General features: G+C 35.4%; 1 protein-coding gene across 16 annotated transcripts in view; it reads left to right on the top strand.

Annotated features, from left to right (window-relative positions):
* Window positions 1-10: 10 nt before the first annotated feature.
* The window catches only part of Ppip5k2 (diphosphoinositol pentakisphosphate kinase 2), a 60574-nt gene continuing 44549 nt past the window's right edge, over window positions 11-16035 (top strand). For 12 of the 16 annotated variants that reach the window (XM_090331564.1, XM_090331561.1, XM_090331554.1 and 9 more), the window contains exons 1-6: window positions 11-245; window positions 8075-8465; window positions 10734-10929; window positions 13441-13531; window positions 14105-14190; window positions 15196-15350. In XM_090331564.1, coding sequence (XP_090187690.1) covers window positions 8352-8465; window positions 10734-10929; window positions 13441-13531; window positions 14105-14190; window positions 15196-15350 — 642 coding nt within the window. In that variant the 5' untranslated portion in view covers window positions 11-245; window positions 8075-8351. Of the gene's footprint in view, window positions 246-8074; window positions 8466-10733; window positions 10930-13440; window positions 13532-14104; window positions 14191-15195; window positions 15351-16035 lie in introns of those variants that run through there. The other 4 variants (XM_090331567.1, XM_090331565.1, XM_090331566.1 and 1 more) reach the window with 2 other exon arrangements.

The raw sequence follows: 16035 nt of genomic DNA, 5'->3' as shown, positions 1-16035 counted from the left end.
CCGGCGGCGTTTCCCGGTGAGACCCGAAAGGGCGGGAGGGAAGAGGCGTGTCCGCGGATTCAAGAGGTGTGCGGAACGCCCACGGCTCACTGGGGTGCCGCGGCCGGCGGGGCGGGTGAGGAAGGGCGTTCGGTCCGGGCAGCCCACACCTCACCTCTGCCCCCGGGATTAGAGCGGGGAGAAACTAACATCCGGATGGGCTAGGCCATCCTCCACAGCTCGCGTGGCCACCGCAGCCGCGGCAGGTGAGGGCCCCGACCTCCGCGGGAACCGCAGACCCGGGACCTGACCACCGTGCCCCGAGGGGCCGCTGCGCTGGCGCGGCGTGGGCTCTGTCCCTTGGGGGTCCCCCGGCGGGGTCCTTGGTGGACACATGCTGTCCCGGGTTCATGTGTGGAGCCGGGGATGGACAGACAGACGGACCGCCGGGACGGGCGGTGCCGGGGGCGGTGACAGCACGGGCTCCGAGGTCCCCTCGCGTCCGCCATCTCCTCCTCCTCCTCCTCCTCCCCCCCGTCACTCGTGGCTTCTCTCTTGTCTGTCTTTCTGAGTTCAGTTAGAAACCGGCAGCCCTAGCTGGTCCTGCTCGCGCTGCTGCTGCTGCTGCTGCTGCTGCTGCTGCTGCTTCCAGCCCGGCACGCAGCAGCCTGGACAGTGCGGGCTTTGGGGGGTGGGGGGGGAGGAGGCAGGGGTGGGGAGTGGCTTGCCATCCCGATCCCGGGGTCTTTGTTCCCCCCCACTGCCCGCCCTGGCCTCCACGTCCACCCGCACAGAACAAAAGCATGGTGCGCTCGCGTGGCGAGGGCGGCGGGTGTGGGTGGGTGGCGGCGGGGGAGGTGCCCCGGTCCCCCGGCGCGGGTGGGACGGGGTTCCATCCTCCGCCCCCCACCGGGAGGGGGGGAGTGTGATCTTTGGATGTCACCCATGAGCTTCCGGGCGGCTCCCCCGGCGCTGGCCCCGCGGTGGGGCGGGGGAGGTGGGTGTGGGGAGCTCCGTGGGTACTGCCCGAGGCGCTGGGGCGGAGGCTGGGCTGTGGAAGTTAGGGGAGAAGGGCCGCCTGGGGTGTCTCAGGTCCCAGGGCTGCAGCCCTAGCTCCTGATGTAAATTTCACCTGGGAACTGTGGAGTTTTACTTTCGGACACAGAACTTGGGGTTTGGTTGTGACCCTTGATGAGTCATCCCGCCACCTGCTTTTACATACATTTCCCTTCCCACCTCTCAATTACTCCCTATCCCCCCCTCCCCACACACACCTGCTCCTCGAAGAAATACAGGCTTGAGAGAGGTCAAGTAACTCACCCTGTTGTAACCTTTGTTATTAGAATCTAGGTACACAGGAAATGCTAAATATCCCGTACTCAATTATTATTTTGTCAGAATTCCAATTTCTTCACTAAAGTAACATTTTCAGTGACTCGAAAAAAAATTTGATGTGTACCTCATTATGTCAGGCAAGTGACAGACATGACCTCTGTCGCTATGAATCTTCGGTATTGTGATACTGTGATCCAGTATGGTGAACTAAGCCACTCAGCACTTCAAGTATTAGACCTACTGCAGCAGTTCTGTAAAAAGCCGGCGATTAAGCTGATACCCTTAGGTTCAAAGTTATACAAGTATTCCTATTTAAGTTTTGAGCTCATGAATAATTGTGAGTGTCAATTAGAAAATAAAACATAAGTACCATGCATCTAGTTAAGTGCTGGGGATACATAGATGAGGACTTTGTTCTCCATTTGCTGCAGTACACCTGCATGTGGATAATGTTATGTAACTTATTAATTGTCCTAGGTGAATGTATATTGCGCTTAGTGCGAAAACGTAGTTCTGTTCTACATGCATATTTAGAGACTTTATATGTTTAGGTGATGCATACGGTGTTTTCAAATGGTACATCACATACATCTGTATGTGTTTACATGAACAGAAGTAACTATGAAAATAGTGGGATTAGATACATGGATAGATAATGGCATTGTCTTTAAGCCTTTTGGAAGTTTTTAAATTTTTCATAGTAAGAAAATAGGGGGAGAATCAAGACCTGATAGAATCAGATAATTTTAAAGATAAAGTTAAAAGCACTGTGGAGCATAGAGGATGGACCTGGATGTCTGTGTGTATTTGGAGGCCTGGCAAAAAAAAAAAATTGTTAGGAAAGCATTCCTTGAAGTCTTGCATTTGGTTATTTAAAAGGTAATAGAAACTTCATGGAGAACAGTGAAATCTAGGGAGAAATCTGTGCAGACTCAGCAAAAAAGATACTGGGTATTGTAAACGTATTTGAAGAAGAAAAACCTAAAGTTTGTGTGGAACTTGGAACAGGAATCTTAATGTCAGATTCCAGTGGCTCATGGTTGTGATCATCAGGAGGCAGAGATTGAGTGGTTTGACAATTGAGGCCAATCCAGGCAAAGGTTTACAAGACCCTCATCTCAAAGAAAATTTTATTTTAGGAAATATAAATAGGACAGAAAAAAAGAGAGACCCTTCATCAAAACTAAGAAAAAAAGAAAAATAATTTTATGGATAATGATTGTTGCCTTACCAGCTCAGCTTGCCAAAAGTACACTTAGTACCCTCTAAGTGTGCCCTGGAATTTAGCCACCACTTAGAACAGTGCTTCCATTGGAAACGCTTTTAGGATTTGGGGGAAAGTGGTTATGTGTCTGTGTTCAGGTTGAGCAAAGGGAACTGAAATTGCCATTTCAATTTCAGAATTTCAGGTAAATAACAGACCATTGAGAATGTCCTCCATCTTGTATAATTCTCACTAAATTTTTCTTTGTTTCAGAGTATATGCTACTTAATAAGGAAAAACTCAATATATATTTTTATTTGCCTAAGAACTCATTTAAAAACATTTACAATGATGTAATGAGAATTGTGCACTTTTTCCTCCCTCTCCTACGTGAATTTTGTCTTTGATTTAAACAGAACTGCTGTTTACAGCCTTTATTGATAGTTGGTTGATATAATCAAGTTCAAATTATGTAAATAGGTTTCATTTTGTCATAAAGTGGTGGACACTTATGTCAAGCATTTATAAAATGGTTTCTCTCAATATTTTTCATATTAAAACATACATAGAAAAAGAGTAGCAAATTTTTGAGCTGGAGTCATAGCTCAAGTGGTTAAGGGCTAACATTGAATGAAAAAGCCAAAGCTCAAAGCCCTGAGTTAAGTACCAGCATGCTCATATGTGTGTACATGTGCGTGTACACACACACACACACACACACACACACACACACACACACACACACGGTAGTATTTATATCTTGGGAAAAGAGAATACTTGGCCCTGCTTAGTGGATAACAGTAAATTTCATTTGTGGTTTGTATTTTAGAAAGACACAAACTATTAAATAATGATAGTTATATGCAATGAAGGGTCAGAATGCATAATACTGAAAAGAAATCTTGAAAATTATTAAGGGATATTCTGTGGAGGAATATTTATCAGTTCCTTAATAAGTGCCCAACACCAGGAGGATAAACTATTCTGTTTCATCAGTCTTACTTTTTTATTTTAGGTGGCAATTAGATTTCCTACATCACTCCCATGCTGTCATAACATAGTTACCATGTGTTTTGCTCAATGTATGCTTCATTTGTTTTACCATCTTCTCCATTTTTGTTTTTTTTGTGGATAATGGGGCTTGAACTCTGGGAATGGATGCTTTCCCTGAGCTCTTCTGCTCAAGAATACCATCCTACCTCTTGAGCCACAGCCTCACTTCCCATTTTCTAGTGGTTAATTGGAGATGAGAGTCACTTGGTCTTTAGTGCCCAGGCTGGCTTTGAACCACGATTCTCAGATCTCAGCCCCCTGAGTAGCTAGGGTTACAGGTGTGAACCACTGCTCCAAACTCTCTTCTCCATTTTTATTTATTTAGTTAGTTAAAACACAAGTTCTCAAATTTGGCTGCTCATTGGAACCACTTGGGAAACCTTAAAACTACTTAAGCCTTACACACACATTCTGATTTTAATGGTATTAAATATGGCCTATAAATTGGGACACAAGCACTTTGACACTATTATATTATATTTGGTCCTTAGTAGAAGTTACAAAATAGGTACAATATAGAGATGAGAATATTGAATCCCTGAGTCATATAGTTAATTGGAGTGAGTGAAGAGCCATCCCTGGAGTTTTGGCTCCTAAATCCATCCACTTTAACTATTATCTTGCAACCCTTTTATAATATCTGTAACAATCTTTTGTATAATGAAATGGAATAAGTAATTTAAAAAATTTAAAAAGGCTTTCTCAACTGTATGTTCTTCTGAAATCTATTCTGACCATGTTTATAACAAAAATCCTTCAATTGTTTTTATAACCTGTCTTTATTTCCTTTGGTTCTTTCAAATACAGTAAAGTGGAAATTTTTCTTTCAGTCCTCTATGAATCTTAGCTATCTCTCCCATGTTATTTTCTCCCATTCACCCTTTGCTTGCTTGCTCCACAGTCATCATTATCCTTTGAACATAAGAAATATTCTAAGCATACTTCTTTGTTAAGACCTTTAATATCTGATGTTTTGTAATCTGAAATGTGATTTTGCATTTCTAAATCTGAACTTGCTGATTCCTTCATTAAATTTCTGCTCAAATATAATCTCAGAAAAGATCTTCCAAACATATATTTATGTGTTGATTTATCTATTGCTATTGTCCAAAGAATAAAGAAGACATTGTTTCATTTCTAAGCTTATAATCATATGAGACATGTAACTACACATTTCAGGCAACTTTAAAACCTAAACTGAATTTGAGTGCATGCAAAAAAAGGGAACAAATTCATCATTTTTTTTCTTTTGGAAAACAAATAATGGAATGTATGCCTTCCCTAGACTCAATTTCTATTCGTGTGTGTGTGTGTGTGTGTGTGTGTGTGTGTGTGTATCATAAAGTATATCAAAAAATGTTGGGGGACTATTTTGCAAAGCCTACTAGGAAAAGTAAACCAGTTAATACTAAAGAGAACCAAAGCCATTTTTTCTACTCTAAGAGGTCATGGGATTATTAACTGAGTTTCACATTTTTTATATGTTTCAGGTATTTCACAATGAGTCCATTAAAATTGCAAATTTTTATGAATCAAGTTTGATTTTTCCCCTTAATAATTTTTTATTGTCTTTTATTGTTATTTTAGAATATATAAAGTAGAAGTACAGTTGTCTACATTTAATGCCTTCTCTGTTAAATACTTTTTCTTAACATAAATATATTCAGTTCATTAAATAATGAACCATATTGTTTTCAATTTCCACATAATGTTAGTAGGAAGCTTGATTTATAGAAGTACATATAGAAGCTGGGTAATACTGAGTATTTGTTATCTTTCAGGTATACTGCCTCACATATAGCATAAGTGTTAATGTAACTGTAGTTACAGACTGTTACTATATTCCTTTTTAGTAAATGAAGACACTGAAACCATTGATAGTTATGAGTAGATTGAAACAGGTAAGCTAGCTTAACAGTCTCTACGCTAGTGAAATATTTTGAGTATACTTACGTGGAGAGGGTTTTTTTTAAGTGAAACTTCATGGTAATTACCATTTAGTACAGACCTAAGGTTTACCTAGTCATTGAGGTCAAGTTTTACAAGCAATTGCAAGTGTTCCCTTTTTCTTTTTTGCCAGTCCTGGACTTAAGCCAGGGCCTGAGCACTGTCCTTGGACTTTCTCAAGGCTAGAGCTCTACCACTTGAGCCTCAGCAACACTTCTGGCTTTTTTCTATGTATGTGGTACCAAGGAATCGAACCCCGGTCTTCGTGCATGCTAGGCAAGCACTCTACCACTAGGTCAAACTCCCAGACCTTGTTCCATTCTTCTATCACCAAACATTTTAAAATGTTAAATGGTGCAGAAAGAATAGAAACAAAAATCATACTTTATAAATTATTTCTTTCATTTTTTAGTCACATATTGTTCCAGATTTTATAACACTCTAGTTAAAGATCGATAAAGCACAAGCCTGACTGAACAAACTGATTTTAACATTTCCAAGAGCGTTAGGAATTTGACTTTTGAGTTGTGCTTTTTCAGGCCTGGCTATCATGTTGCTCAACTCAATAAATTTTTGCTCAAGAAATTTCTTATTTTACCAGCTATCAAATGCAGCATTTCATATGCAGTTTCATCTAGGTAGGTAATTTTTTTTTCTTTTTTGCCGGTCCTGGGCTTGAGCTCAGGGCCTGAGCACTGTCCTTGGACTTTCTCAAGGTTAGAGCTCTACCACGTGAGCCTCAGCACCATTTTCGGCTTTTTTCTATGTATGTGGTACTGAGGAATAGAACCCTGGTCTTCATGTATGCTAGGCAAGCACACTACCACTAGGCCAAACTCCCAGCCCAAGGTAGGTAATTTTTATATTACATAGGGTACTAGTCATAGGTAAATAACTGTGGGATGGGATATTTTGAAATTATATTATGTGATAGTTTTTTAACTTATTTTTGCACTAGTGCTTGATTATGTGGAATTGTGATTGATTGTCAGTGATTCACATACAGTTCCTTGCAGAGTTTTATACATATATAAATTGAGAGGTTCTGTAGATATTATTAAATTTGCTGAATTTTTTTAAAAAATGCTTTTATCTTTTTAGCAGTACTTACTGTTTGAACTCCAGGTATTGTACTTGGCAGACCTGTGTGGTACCACACCATTCCTCAAGCCTGTTTTCACTGGTTATTTTTAGAAGTCTTGATTTTGACTTGCGAGAAAGCCTGAACAATGAACCACCTACTACTGTTGGCTTCATCACTGGGCTCAGAGGCACATACCACCATATCTGGCTTGCCTCCCTGGAAACACAATCTTAAGGACTTTTCTTTCCAGCTGGCCTGGCTTCCCAGTATTCTTAGTCTCAGTTTTCCAAATAGCTTAGGAAAACAGGTGTAGATCACTCCACTTATCTGTGGGTCGAGACATCTCATGGGTTGTTCTGCCCAGTTTGCCCTCAGACAGTAATTCTCTCATTTTTATCCCCCCAAATAATTAGGGTTATAGCTCTGAGCCACTGATGCCCGGGTAGATTTGCAATTTTTTTTTTTTTTTGCCAGTCCTGGGACATGAACTCAAATCCTGTTAGTGTCCTTGAGCTTTCTCAAGGCTAGCCCTCTACTACTTGAGCCCTGGCACCATTTTCAGCTTTTTCTGTGTTTGTGGTACCTTGGAATTGATCTGAGGAGTTCATGCATCCTAGCAAGCATTCTACCAGTAGGCCACATTCATGGCGACTAAGTAATTTTTAACTTCTGAAAATTTAAGAGCTGCTACTTGGGGAGAAACCTTGTTTTATGCTATTTTTGTTGCTTTAACTATGAGACCAGAATGCAGAATAAAGTTATGTTCCCTTAAAAAACCTATTTTTGACCTGACCTATTACATTTTCTGTTGACTTTGTTATTGTTAGATTCAAAAGAGGAAAAAATGCTAGATAAAGAGTAGACAAAGAGATAGCTCTATACCAACACATGTTTATTAGGGGAAGAGAAAAACACATATTTATTAGGGGAAGAGAAAAAAATACTGCAAGTGGAAGCTTCTATGAGCCAAAGATAGACTCACTCCCTGCATACAATCACAAGTATTTATAGTGGGTCTGAAAGAATGCTGGAATTGTCTAGTGGAAGTGGTTTGAAAATAACTTCTATGAGGCCTCAAGATAAGCACATCTGATCATTTGGACTTAACAGTTACTTCAGATTAACATTTTTCAGTGTTTCTTTTGAATTGTGCATTATGTTTTTCAGTTTCATTTAGATGTTTCTGAACTATGTTTTGGGAGATTTAACTTTAACATAATTTTATTATGATTCAAATGTTTTTCCTAATCTGTTAGATATTTTTGAATTTGAGGAATTTAATGTGTAGACTTGTTATTTTATATCATCTCGTATTGTTAATATGTATTGTACTGAAAACTGGTCTTAATTTCTTCATTTTATGGAAGAAAATATTGTTATAGAGACTGGTTTTGCATTATATTTTCAAATTGTTTTTACATGAATAGTTTTAAAGTATACTTATCTAAATTTCTTTTTTCACTTCATTTTAGGTAAAAGATTACTGTATCAACTCAGAAGCAGTAGCCTTACTATTTTTGCATTTTCAACTGTAGTAGCAACTTCAATGTCAACAGTGAAGTGATGCTATCTGAGAACAAAAAAGCATTTGCCAACTAACTCATCACAATTTCAAGTGACTGTATAAGAAGAAATGTACTGTAGCAGGCCTGTATATCAGCTAGTATAGAGAGAATGCCTTCTTCAAAAACTATTTATTTAAAAGCAGTTTTAATATAGATCTCTTAAATTATATCAGATGAAATCAAAATGAGTGAAGCCCCAAGCTTCTTTGTTGGAAATGAAGATACAGAAATAAACCCTGGGAATTACCGACATTTTTTTCACCATACAGATGAAGATGAGGAGGAAGAAGATGAGTCTGTAAGTTGCTTGTTCTCTCCCCACTTCCATGAGAGAATAGTACAATTAGGATTTTAATCACTCTTGGTATGAATTAACACTGATTTTACATTAATGGATTTGGTACATAAAATTTACAAGTTTTTAAACTGTAAAAGAATGAGTGACTTTGAATTAATAAATAGGAAAATACAGCAAATGTACTTAGGAATCAGGTTTATGTTATTAAATTGATGTTTATTTTAGTTTCTTCCAGTTTCATAATTGGATAGAAAAGTGACCAAGGAAAAGGTATATGGGCTGTATGTCAAAAGTTTTCTGTATATAAAATGTGTAACAAATCCATCATGAAGGCACTAAAGATATAAAGATAACTAAGGAGGATTAATCAACCAAATTTGTTAATCACATAGCATTTTGTCAGTACAAATGTTGATTGATCTAATATATCTCTATTAACTGATCAAAAGTCTAAAAATTAAGTGAGTAAAGAGGTTACCTTAAGTCTACATAAGTGTGTTGTATCTTTTTCTCATATAACTAAATAGATACAGATAGATATAAATACATGTAAGTAGTTATTTATAGTTGTATTCATTTCTGATTTTTTATATAAACCAAGATTATTTTGTTCTCAGAACTGATTTAAAATACAAACCTAACATGTTTATTTTTCTTACGTTTCAAAATGTAACAAAAATTTAAAATCTGTGATAGTTGGTAAAAATAAAGCTAAAAAAACTAATTATTAATAACTCCTTAAATTGTTTTTATATTGTCATTGTTCATAGTGGAGTTATACATATTTGAAGTACAAATTTGAATAATAAAATAAATTTAAAACACTCTTTTAAAACCTTCAATACAGAGCAAGCACATCCCCACCAACTACCCATGAATAAAAAATAATTTCAAGATTTATACTTACCATCAAAATTTTCTTTATATTCTCTGGTTTTCTTAAGTTTGAAAAGACTAACAACTTAGCCTCTGCTAGTCTTACTCTTTTTCTTTAAAGTACTGAACAGTATGAACACCAATGGGAAAATCAACTCTAGGTTTTTATTAAAAATAGATGATTAAGAGAACACAAAAATGGATGATCAGAAATGAAGATACCAGACCCAAAAAAGGTTTCAGTTTATAACCTGTTTAATATACCACCAACTCCAGTGTTGATTTGGACTCTTAACTTTCATGAGTTGGAGTAGATAGGGTTAGAACCGCAGTTCTGAGAGTATAGAAGATGCAGTGGTGACCCAGGAGTCATGCAAAGATTGAAGAGTGAATCTTGAGTAATTTTGTGAGTCTTTGAGCTACTCTCATTACAATATTGTTTACATAATCTGCCCTTTTATTTTAGACCAAATAATGGATGATTTAGACTAAAATTGTTTAGATTAGTAATGTCATTAAATAGAAATTTTGAATATAAATACTGAAGTATTAGGGTATTGTCAGTCTATTGACAGTGTGGCTTTCTTTAAAATTTCTTTCCATGTGGTAACTGATAGCCAGCTAATGTTGAAGATAGATTTATAAGAATAGTTAAATACCCTGTAGATAGATTTATAAAAATAGTTAAATACCCTGTTATCTCTGTATCTTTATTTTGATACCTGGAGTATTGTGTATATGCTTGTTTGACTTAGGGGGTGGAAAGGAAACAAGAAAATGATGAGGCAAAGAGCAGAGGGTGAACCAGTGTAACAGTGTCAATCACAAGACAATGTGTTGGAAATGAACTTTATAACTTGGGGGTGGGGGAGGGGAATTGAGAGAAAAATGTAGAAAGGCTAACAATGTTAGAGAAGAAATGTACTCACTACCTTATGTATGTAACTATAACTCCTTTGTACATCACCATGACAATAAAATTAAGTTTAAAAAGTTAAGTACTATATAACTCTTTAGTTGGAAATATGTATTATTTCATGCAATGAAAGGCTTAACTCATTCCTACTGGCAGATTTACTCGAATTGGATGGGTTTGTGCCTTTACTTCTCTTATCTTCCTTTTCTGCTGTGAGGAAAGAAGATAAACTCTACACACATTTGAAAAAGGGCAATTTAAGTTCACTCAAATTTGAGTGAACTTAATTGAAATGTAATGAAAGTATTTTATTCTAAAACTTTATTTCAATATACAAAGCTATTCAAGATGTATTTATAGTGACAGTGCTACATTTTAATGTCTTTGTTGGGTAACAATCAGATGCCTCACCTCTAGCTGTGTTTCAGAATTCATGTTAGTCAATGTGATTTGCTGTTGTTGATTATGTCTTTTAGCCACCAGAAAGGCAGATTGTGGTTGGAATATGTTCCATGGCAAAGAAGTCCAAATCCAAACCAATGAAGGAAATTCTGGAACGGATCTCCTTATTTAAATATATCACAGTAGTAGTATTTGAAGAAGAAGTTATTTTGAATGAACCAGTAGAAAATTGGCCTCTATGTGATTGTCTTATTTCTTTCCACTCTAAAGGTACTAAAACTGGAACTGTTTATTCTGAACATAAAAATGATATGTATTATGGAATATTGAATAAGGCAGAAAATTAAAATCAATCTAACTCACAGGAAAGTGATATTGATACTTTGACATACTTCTTTCTGGTATTTTTTTGTGTATTTTTCTAAATTTAATATTATAGTGATAGTAGGCTTATGTAGTTTTTTCACTGTCACATCAAAAGGGATTTTTTTTCCACATCATTCTTCAAATAACCATGTAAAACTCAAGTTTCTTCTTTATGTCTTACATACTATTTTTAAAATTTTTAAAAAAAAATCCCAGCTAAATTTAAGTGTTACTTTATGTTAAAATCCATCAAGACATGTAAAAGGGTATCAGTGTATGTGAATTAATGCACTTCCTATCTGGCAAATATCATGTAACCCTTCTATTAATTACAATAAAAATATGAAAAAAAATCCTATAATCAAAATTATTGTTAAAAATGTATAATGCATATGGTAAATAATTGAATTTTCCATTAAGCAGTAATTTAAAAGATGAACTTAATATCACATATATTTTTTATTTTTTGAGCACTTTTTAAATATTTTAGCTGAACAAAGGGATTTTAATTCAACATGTAAGTTTATGAGTACAATGCATTTTGATCATGTCACCTTTCATCTTTACTGCTTACAAAATAAGATAGTAGTGAACTAGGTTTAGGTAGTACTTACACTTCAATATGGAAGAAAGGCTGGAGACTTTGTGTCCTTCTGTTGTAAGTTGATTTTCATTATTCCGTAGAGATGCATAGTCCTGATGTTTTTGGTAGAGGTTCCTTATTTCAAGAAACTTTGAAGTTTGTTAATCTTTGAGTATGTGGTTTTCCTGTAGCATCACATGATTTTTCCTGTGACAGTTATTTGCCTCTAAAAACTATTTCTTGGTAAGAAGAAAGTTATGCTCTTTAAGAACAAAAGCAACAAACCAATTAAAGGGTTTTCTGTTTGCTAAATTCTAGTATGAGGGTTCTAGTCAGAAACATTAAGATATGTTTACAAGCCATGAATTCTGAGATTCTTTATAAAAACTTGAAATGCCTGTCATTCATACCCAGATGATTCTGGTATTCAGTATTTGTATTTAAACTTTAAGTAGGTAATTAGGAATTACCCTCAGTAAGTATGAACAAATACTGTTTATATCTTTTTTTAGTATTAGTCTTAGTATATTTTAATATTCTATTCACTTTTCTTTTGATGCAGAAATACAGTATCTTCACAGCCTTTAATATTCAGTAATTAAATCTTAAAGTTGTATATGCTTGCTTTTTTTCCCTCTGTGCTTATTGTGGATTTTGATCTCAAAGACTCATTCTCTTGCTCAGCTACCTTGCTCTTTTCTGACCTTCCATGGGAACCAACTGACAATTTGTTGGTCAGTTGAATAGGGAATGTCCCAGACTGTTCTACTTGGCTGTCCTCAAATTGTGATCCTCCGAGTCTCAGCTTGCTGAGTAGCTAGGCTTACAAGTGTGGGCCTCCACCTGCATGCTTGCTGTTATTTTTTTTAAATCCTTTCTATAGATAGGATAGGTAATTATTAAAATACTGTCATTTAAAAAAGTAATGACATTTCATTGTTAGCACTTAATTTCCTAGCTACTATGCTATTTAATATGTACTTTATTTATTCATTTCTTACAAATCCCACTAATAAGACTGAAATGTTCATTTAGAGGTGGAGTATAAGTTTGTGGATGACACATTTATTTGCACAAGGTTATATAGCTAGTAAAAGATGCAAGCAGGATTTGGGCACTACTTCATGCTTTTAACTGCTATAATATATTGTCGCCCTTTAGTAAAATATGTATTAATGGATAAAATTGATCATTATAAGGGAATCAAATGGAGTCATTAAAATTACGTTATACTTCTTGCTATATTTCATTTGTTTTCATTGTAATTGGTAATTTTACTAAAATCTAGAATTTTAGAGAATTAATTTTTGCTATCTTAACAATGGTCCTAGCAATGGCTTTATGCTGCTCACACATTTTATATTTCTATTTTATATGTGTTATATTCATTTTTGCTTTTACTTCTGTATTAAGATGTAGGTGAATTTATGGTATCAGCTACTTTGTATGCATAATCATCAAAATATAAAGTAATAAGAATTATCTTAAGACTCACCCAAGTGATTTGAGTTCACTACTGTTATTTATATCTATGTTTTTTTGTGTAAGTGTGATAATTTTACATTCAATAAATGATTTGAATAGTCATGCATTGACTATTCAGTGCTATCATCTGGTAATATAGCCACTGACTTAATATGATTCATCAATAACATAACTAGGAAAAGTGAGTTATTATAAAGTTCAAAGTCTATATTATTTCATACCTTTCATTGGAGGTATTAATGTACATGATGAAAATATTCTTTTATGAGAGGTAACATCAAGTTAAGTATTTAGATGTCAATGTATCTTGAGATTGTATAGAATATGTTAATAATATGTGTTCTTAGGATTTCCACTGGACAAAGCAGTTGCCTATGCAAAACTCAGGAATCCATTTGTAATCAATGACTTGAATATGCAGTATCTCATACAAGATAGGTGAGTGGTAAAGTTGACTGAATTAAGGAAAGGAAAATTAACATTTAGTGCCTAGTATAGAATGTTTTGGCATCAGGTGTTCCCACATACCGTATGTTAATTTATTGCATACTTACAAAAAACTCAGAAATAGGTATTTGTTAACTAACTTTACAGATCAGGGAACTTGAGAATCAGATAAATTATTTTATATAAAATCACTAATGCTTTCACAAGTAATGGGGCAATGCTTAAACAACATTTAATTTCTAAATCCACCCACATTGGTCAAATAAAACAATGTTTATATCATGTGATTGATAATAACTTTGAGACCTGGTTGACTTCAAATCACAATTCTCAGATCTCACCCTCTGAGTAAGTAAGATTATAGATATGAACCACCAGTGCCTGGTTTACAGTAAATCTTTTTTCAGAACATATTTTCAGTATTTTAAATCACATATTCATTTGAAAATTTTAAAAAGACTGATGTATATATCCTTTTTAGTTAAAAATAGTAAAATCATAGTTGCATAATAGTACATTAATATATTATGAAGTAGAGCAGTAAAATAGTATTTTTTTCTTTAGGAGGGAAGTATATAGTATTCTTCAAGCTGAAGGTATCTTACTTCCTCGTTATGCAATTTTGAACCGTGATCCTAATAATCCCAAAGGTAAGAATAACTTAAGAGATGTAAAATAATTAATCATTTGCTCCCTGACATAAATTTGGCTAACTAGAAGGAATTTTTAATATTCCATTAATAGAATTTTTTTAATAATTGAAGCAAGTAAATGTTATATTCATTTAAAATGCAGCCCAGGGGGCTGCGAGTATGGTCTAGTGGTAGAGTGCTTGCCTAGCATGGACAAAAACTCATATATCTAGGATGTACACTATTATGCCCTACATAATATGCTACCTTCATTGAAACTAAATAGAATTTTAAAAGAAACCTGAACTATTCATCTCTTAGAAATAGAATTTATTTTCAAGTAATGCTTTAGGAATGAAAATGTATAATCAGGTAAGACTTAAATTGCAGTTAATGACATCACTTTAGGAAAGCCATGTTATATAAATATTGATGTGACTCTTACGTTTGTAATGCTACACCTTTACAAAGTCTGTCCTATGATCTGCTTATTTTATTTTTTTTGTTTTATGGATATACACTACTATAGGCCAGATACACGAATGTTGATATGGAATAAGAAATGTCCTAATAATGAATATTGCTGTGTAATGACAAAGTTTTTAATTGATATCAAAGAAGATTTTAGCCATGACTACAAATGAGAATCACAAGAGGAAGTTTTTTAAAAAACGTTTCTGCTAGATCATATATATATATATATATATATATATATATATATATATAATTTTTTCAAAGCTGCTTGGGATGAATGAATGCTTATAGAATTCAGTCATTAAAAAAAGAGAAATTCAGTTTTGTAAAAATTTTTCTTCTGTGCTGGGCATTGAACTTGGGACTTAAAAATGCCAGGCCAGCATTCTACTTTTGAGCTAAATCATATTGGTAAATTCACTTTTGCTGTTAGGGTTCAAACAGGTTTGTTGGAAGTTAGTCTATTGGTTTTTTTTTCTTTTTTTTTAATGCTATTTAGATGATATAACGCAGTATGTATTTTTTATTGCTTTTGTATTTGGTTTATAGAATGCAATCTGATTGAAGGGGAAGATCATGTAGAAGTAAATGGGGAAGTTTTCCAAAAGCCATTTGTAGAAAAGCCAGTCAGTGCGGAAGATCACAATGTTTACATTTACTATCCCACATCTGCTGGAGGTGGAAGTCAAAGACTCTTCAGAAAGGTAAACTTTTGTAATGATTGTATGAATAATATCCTTCACTGTAGAAATTTTATTGAAATTAGTTGAGTATTTGTTCATAGTTATATTGAACTCTCAGAAATGTATATTAGAGATAAATTGCCCAAAATGATCATGATATTCTGTTCAAAAAGCAAAACATCATTGTAGTTATTTAATGTTTTGTAGGAATCCTGTATTCAAAAATACCAGGAGGGCCGGGAGTTTGGCCTAGTGGTTAAAGTGCTTGCCTAGCATGCATGAAGACCCGGGTTCGATTCCTCGGTACCACATACATAGATAAAAGCCAGAAGTGGTGCTGAGGCTCAAGTGGTAGAGCTCTAGCCTTGAGAAAGTCCAAGGACAGTGCTCAGGCCCTGAGCTCAAGCCCAGGACTGGCAAAAAAAAAATACCAGGAAAGTTATGTGATTTTTCTGTACTTACTACTTGTGTTTCTGTCAAACTGAAAATTTAGTTCAAGGTACACCGCCTTTTAGAAATATAGTCCACAAAATTAGTTTATAAAAAAAAGTACTACTGGGGCTGGAAGCATGGCCTAGTGGTGGGATGCTTAATTGCATCCATAATAAATAAATGCAAAGAACAACTGAAATGCTACATTTTACTGCATTATGGATTAGCAGAGATTAAAAAAAATGGAGTAGTTGAAAAGCCTTAGTCCAAACAT

The sequence above is a fragment of the Megascapheus bottae genome, chromosome 4, assembly GCF_031878675.1.
Source record: "Megascapheus bottae isolate mThoBot1 chromosome 4, mThoBot2.hap1, whole genome shotgun sequence".
In the NCBI taxonomy this organism is placed as follows: domain Eukaryota; kingdom Metazoa; phylum Chordata; class Mammalia; order Rodentia; family Geomyidae; genus Megascapheus; species Megascapheus bottae.
Note: the sequence above shows the minus strand (reverse complement) of the source record. Positions and strands in the feature narration are given on the sequence as shown.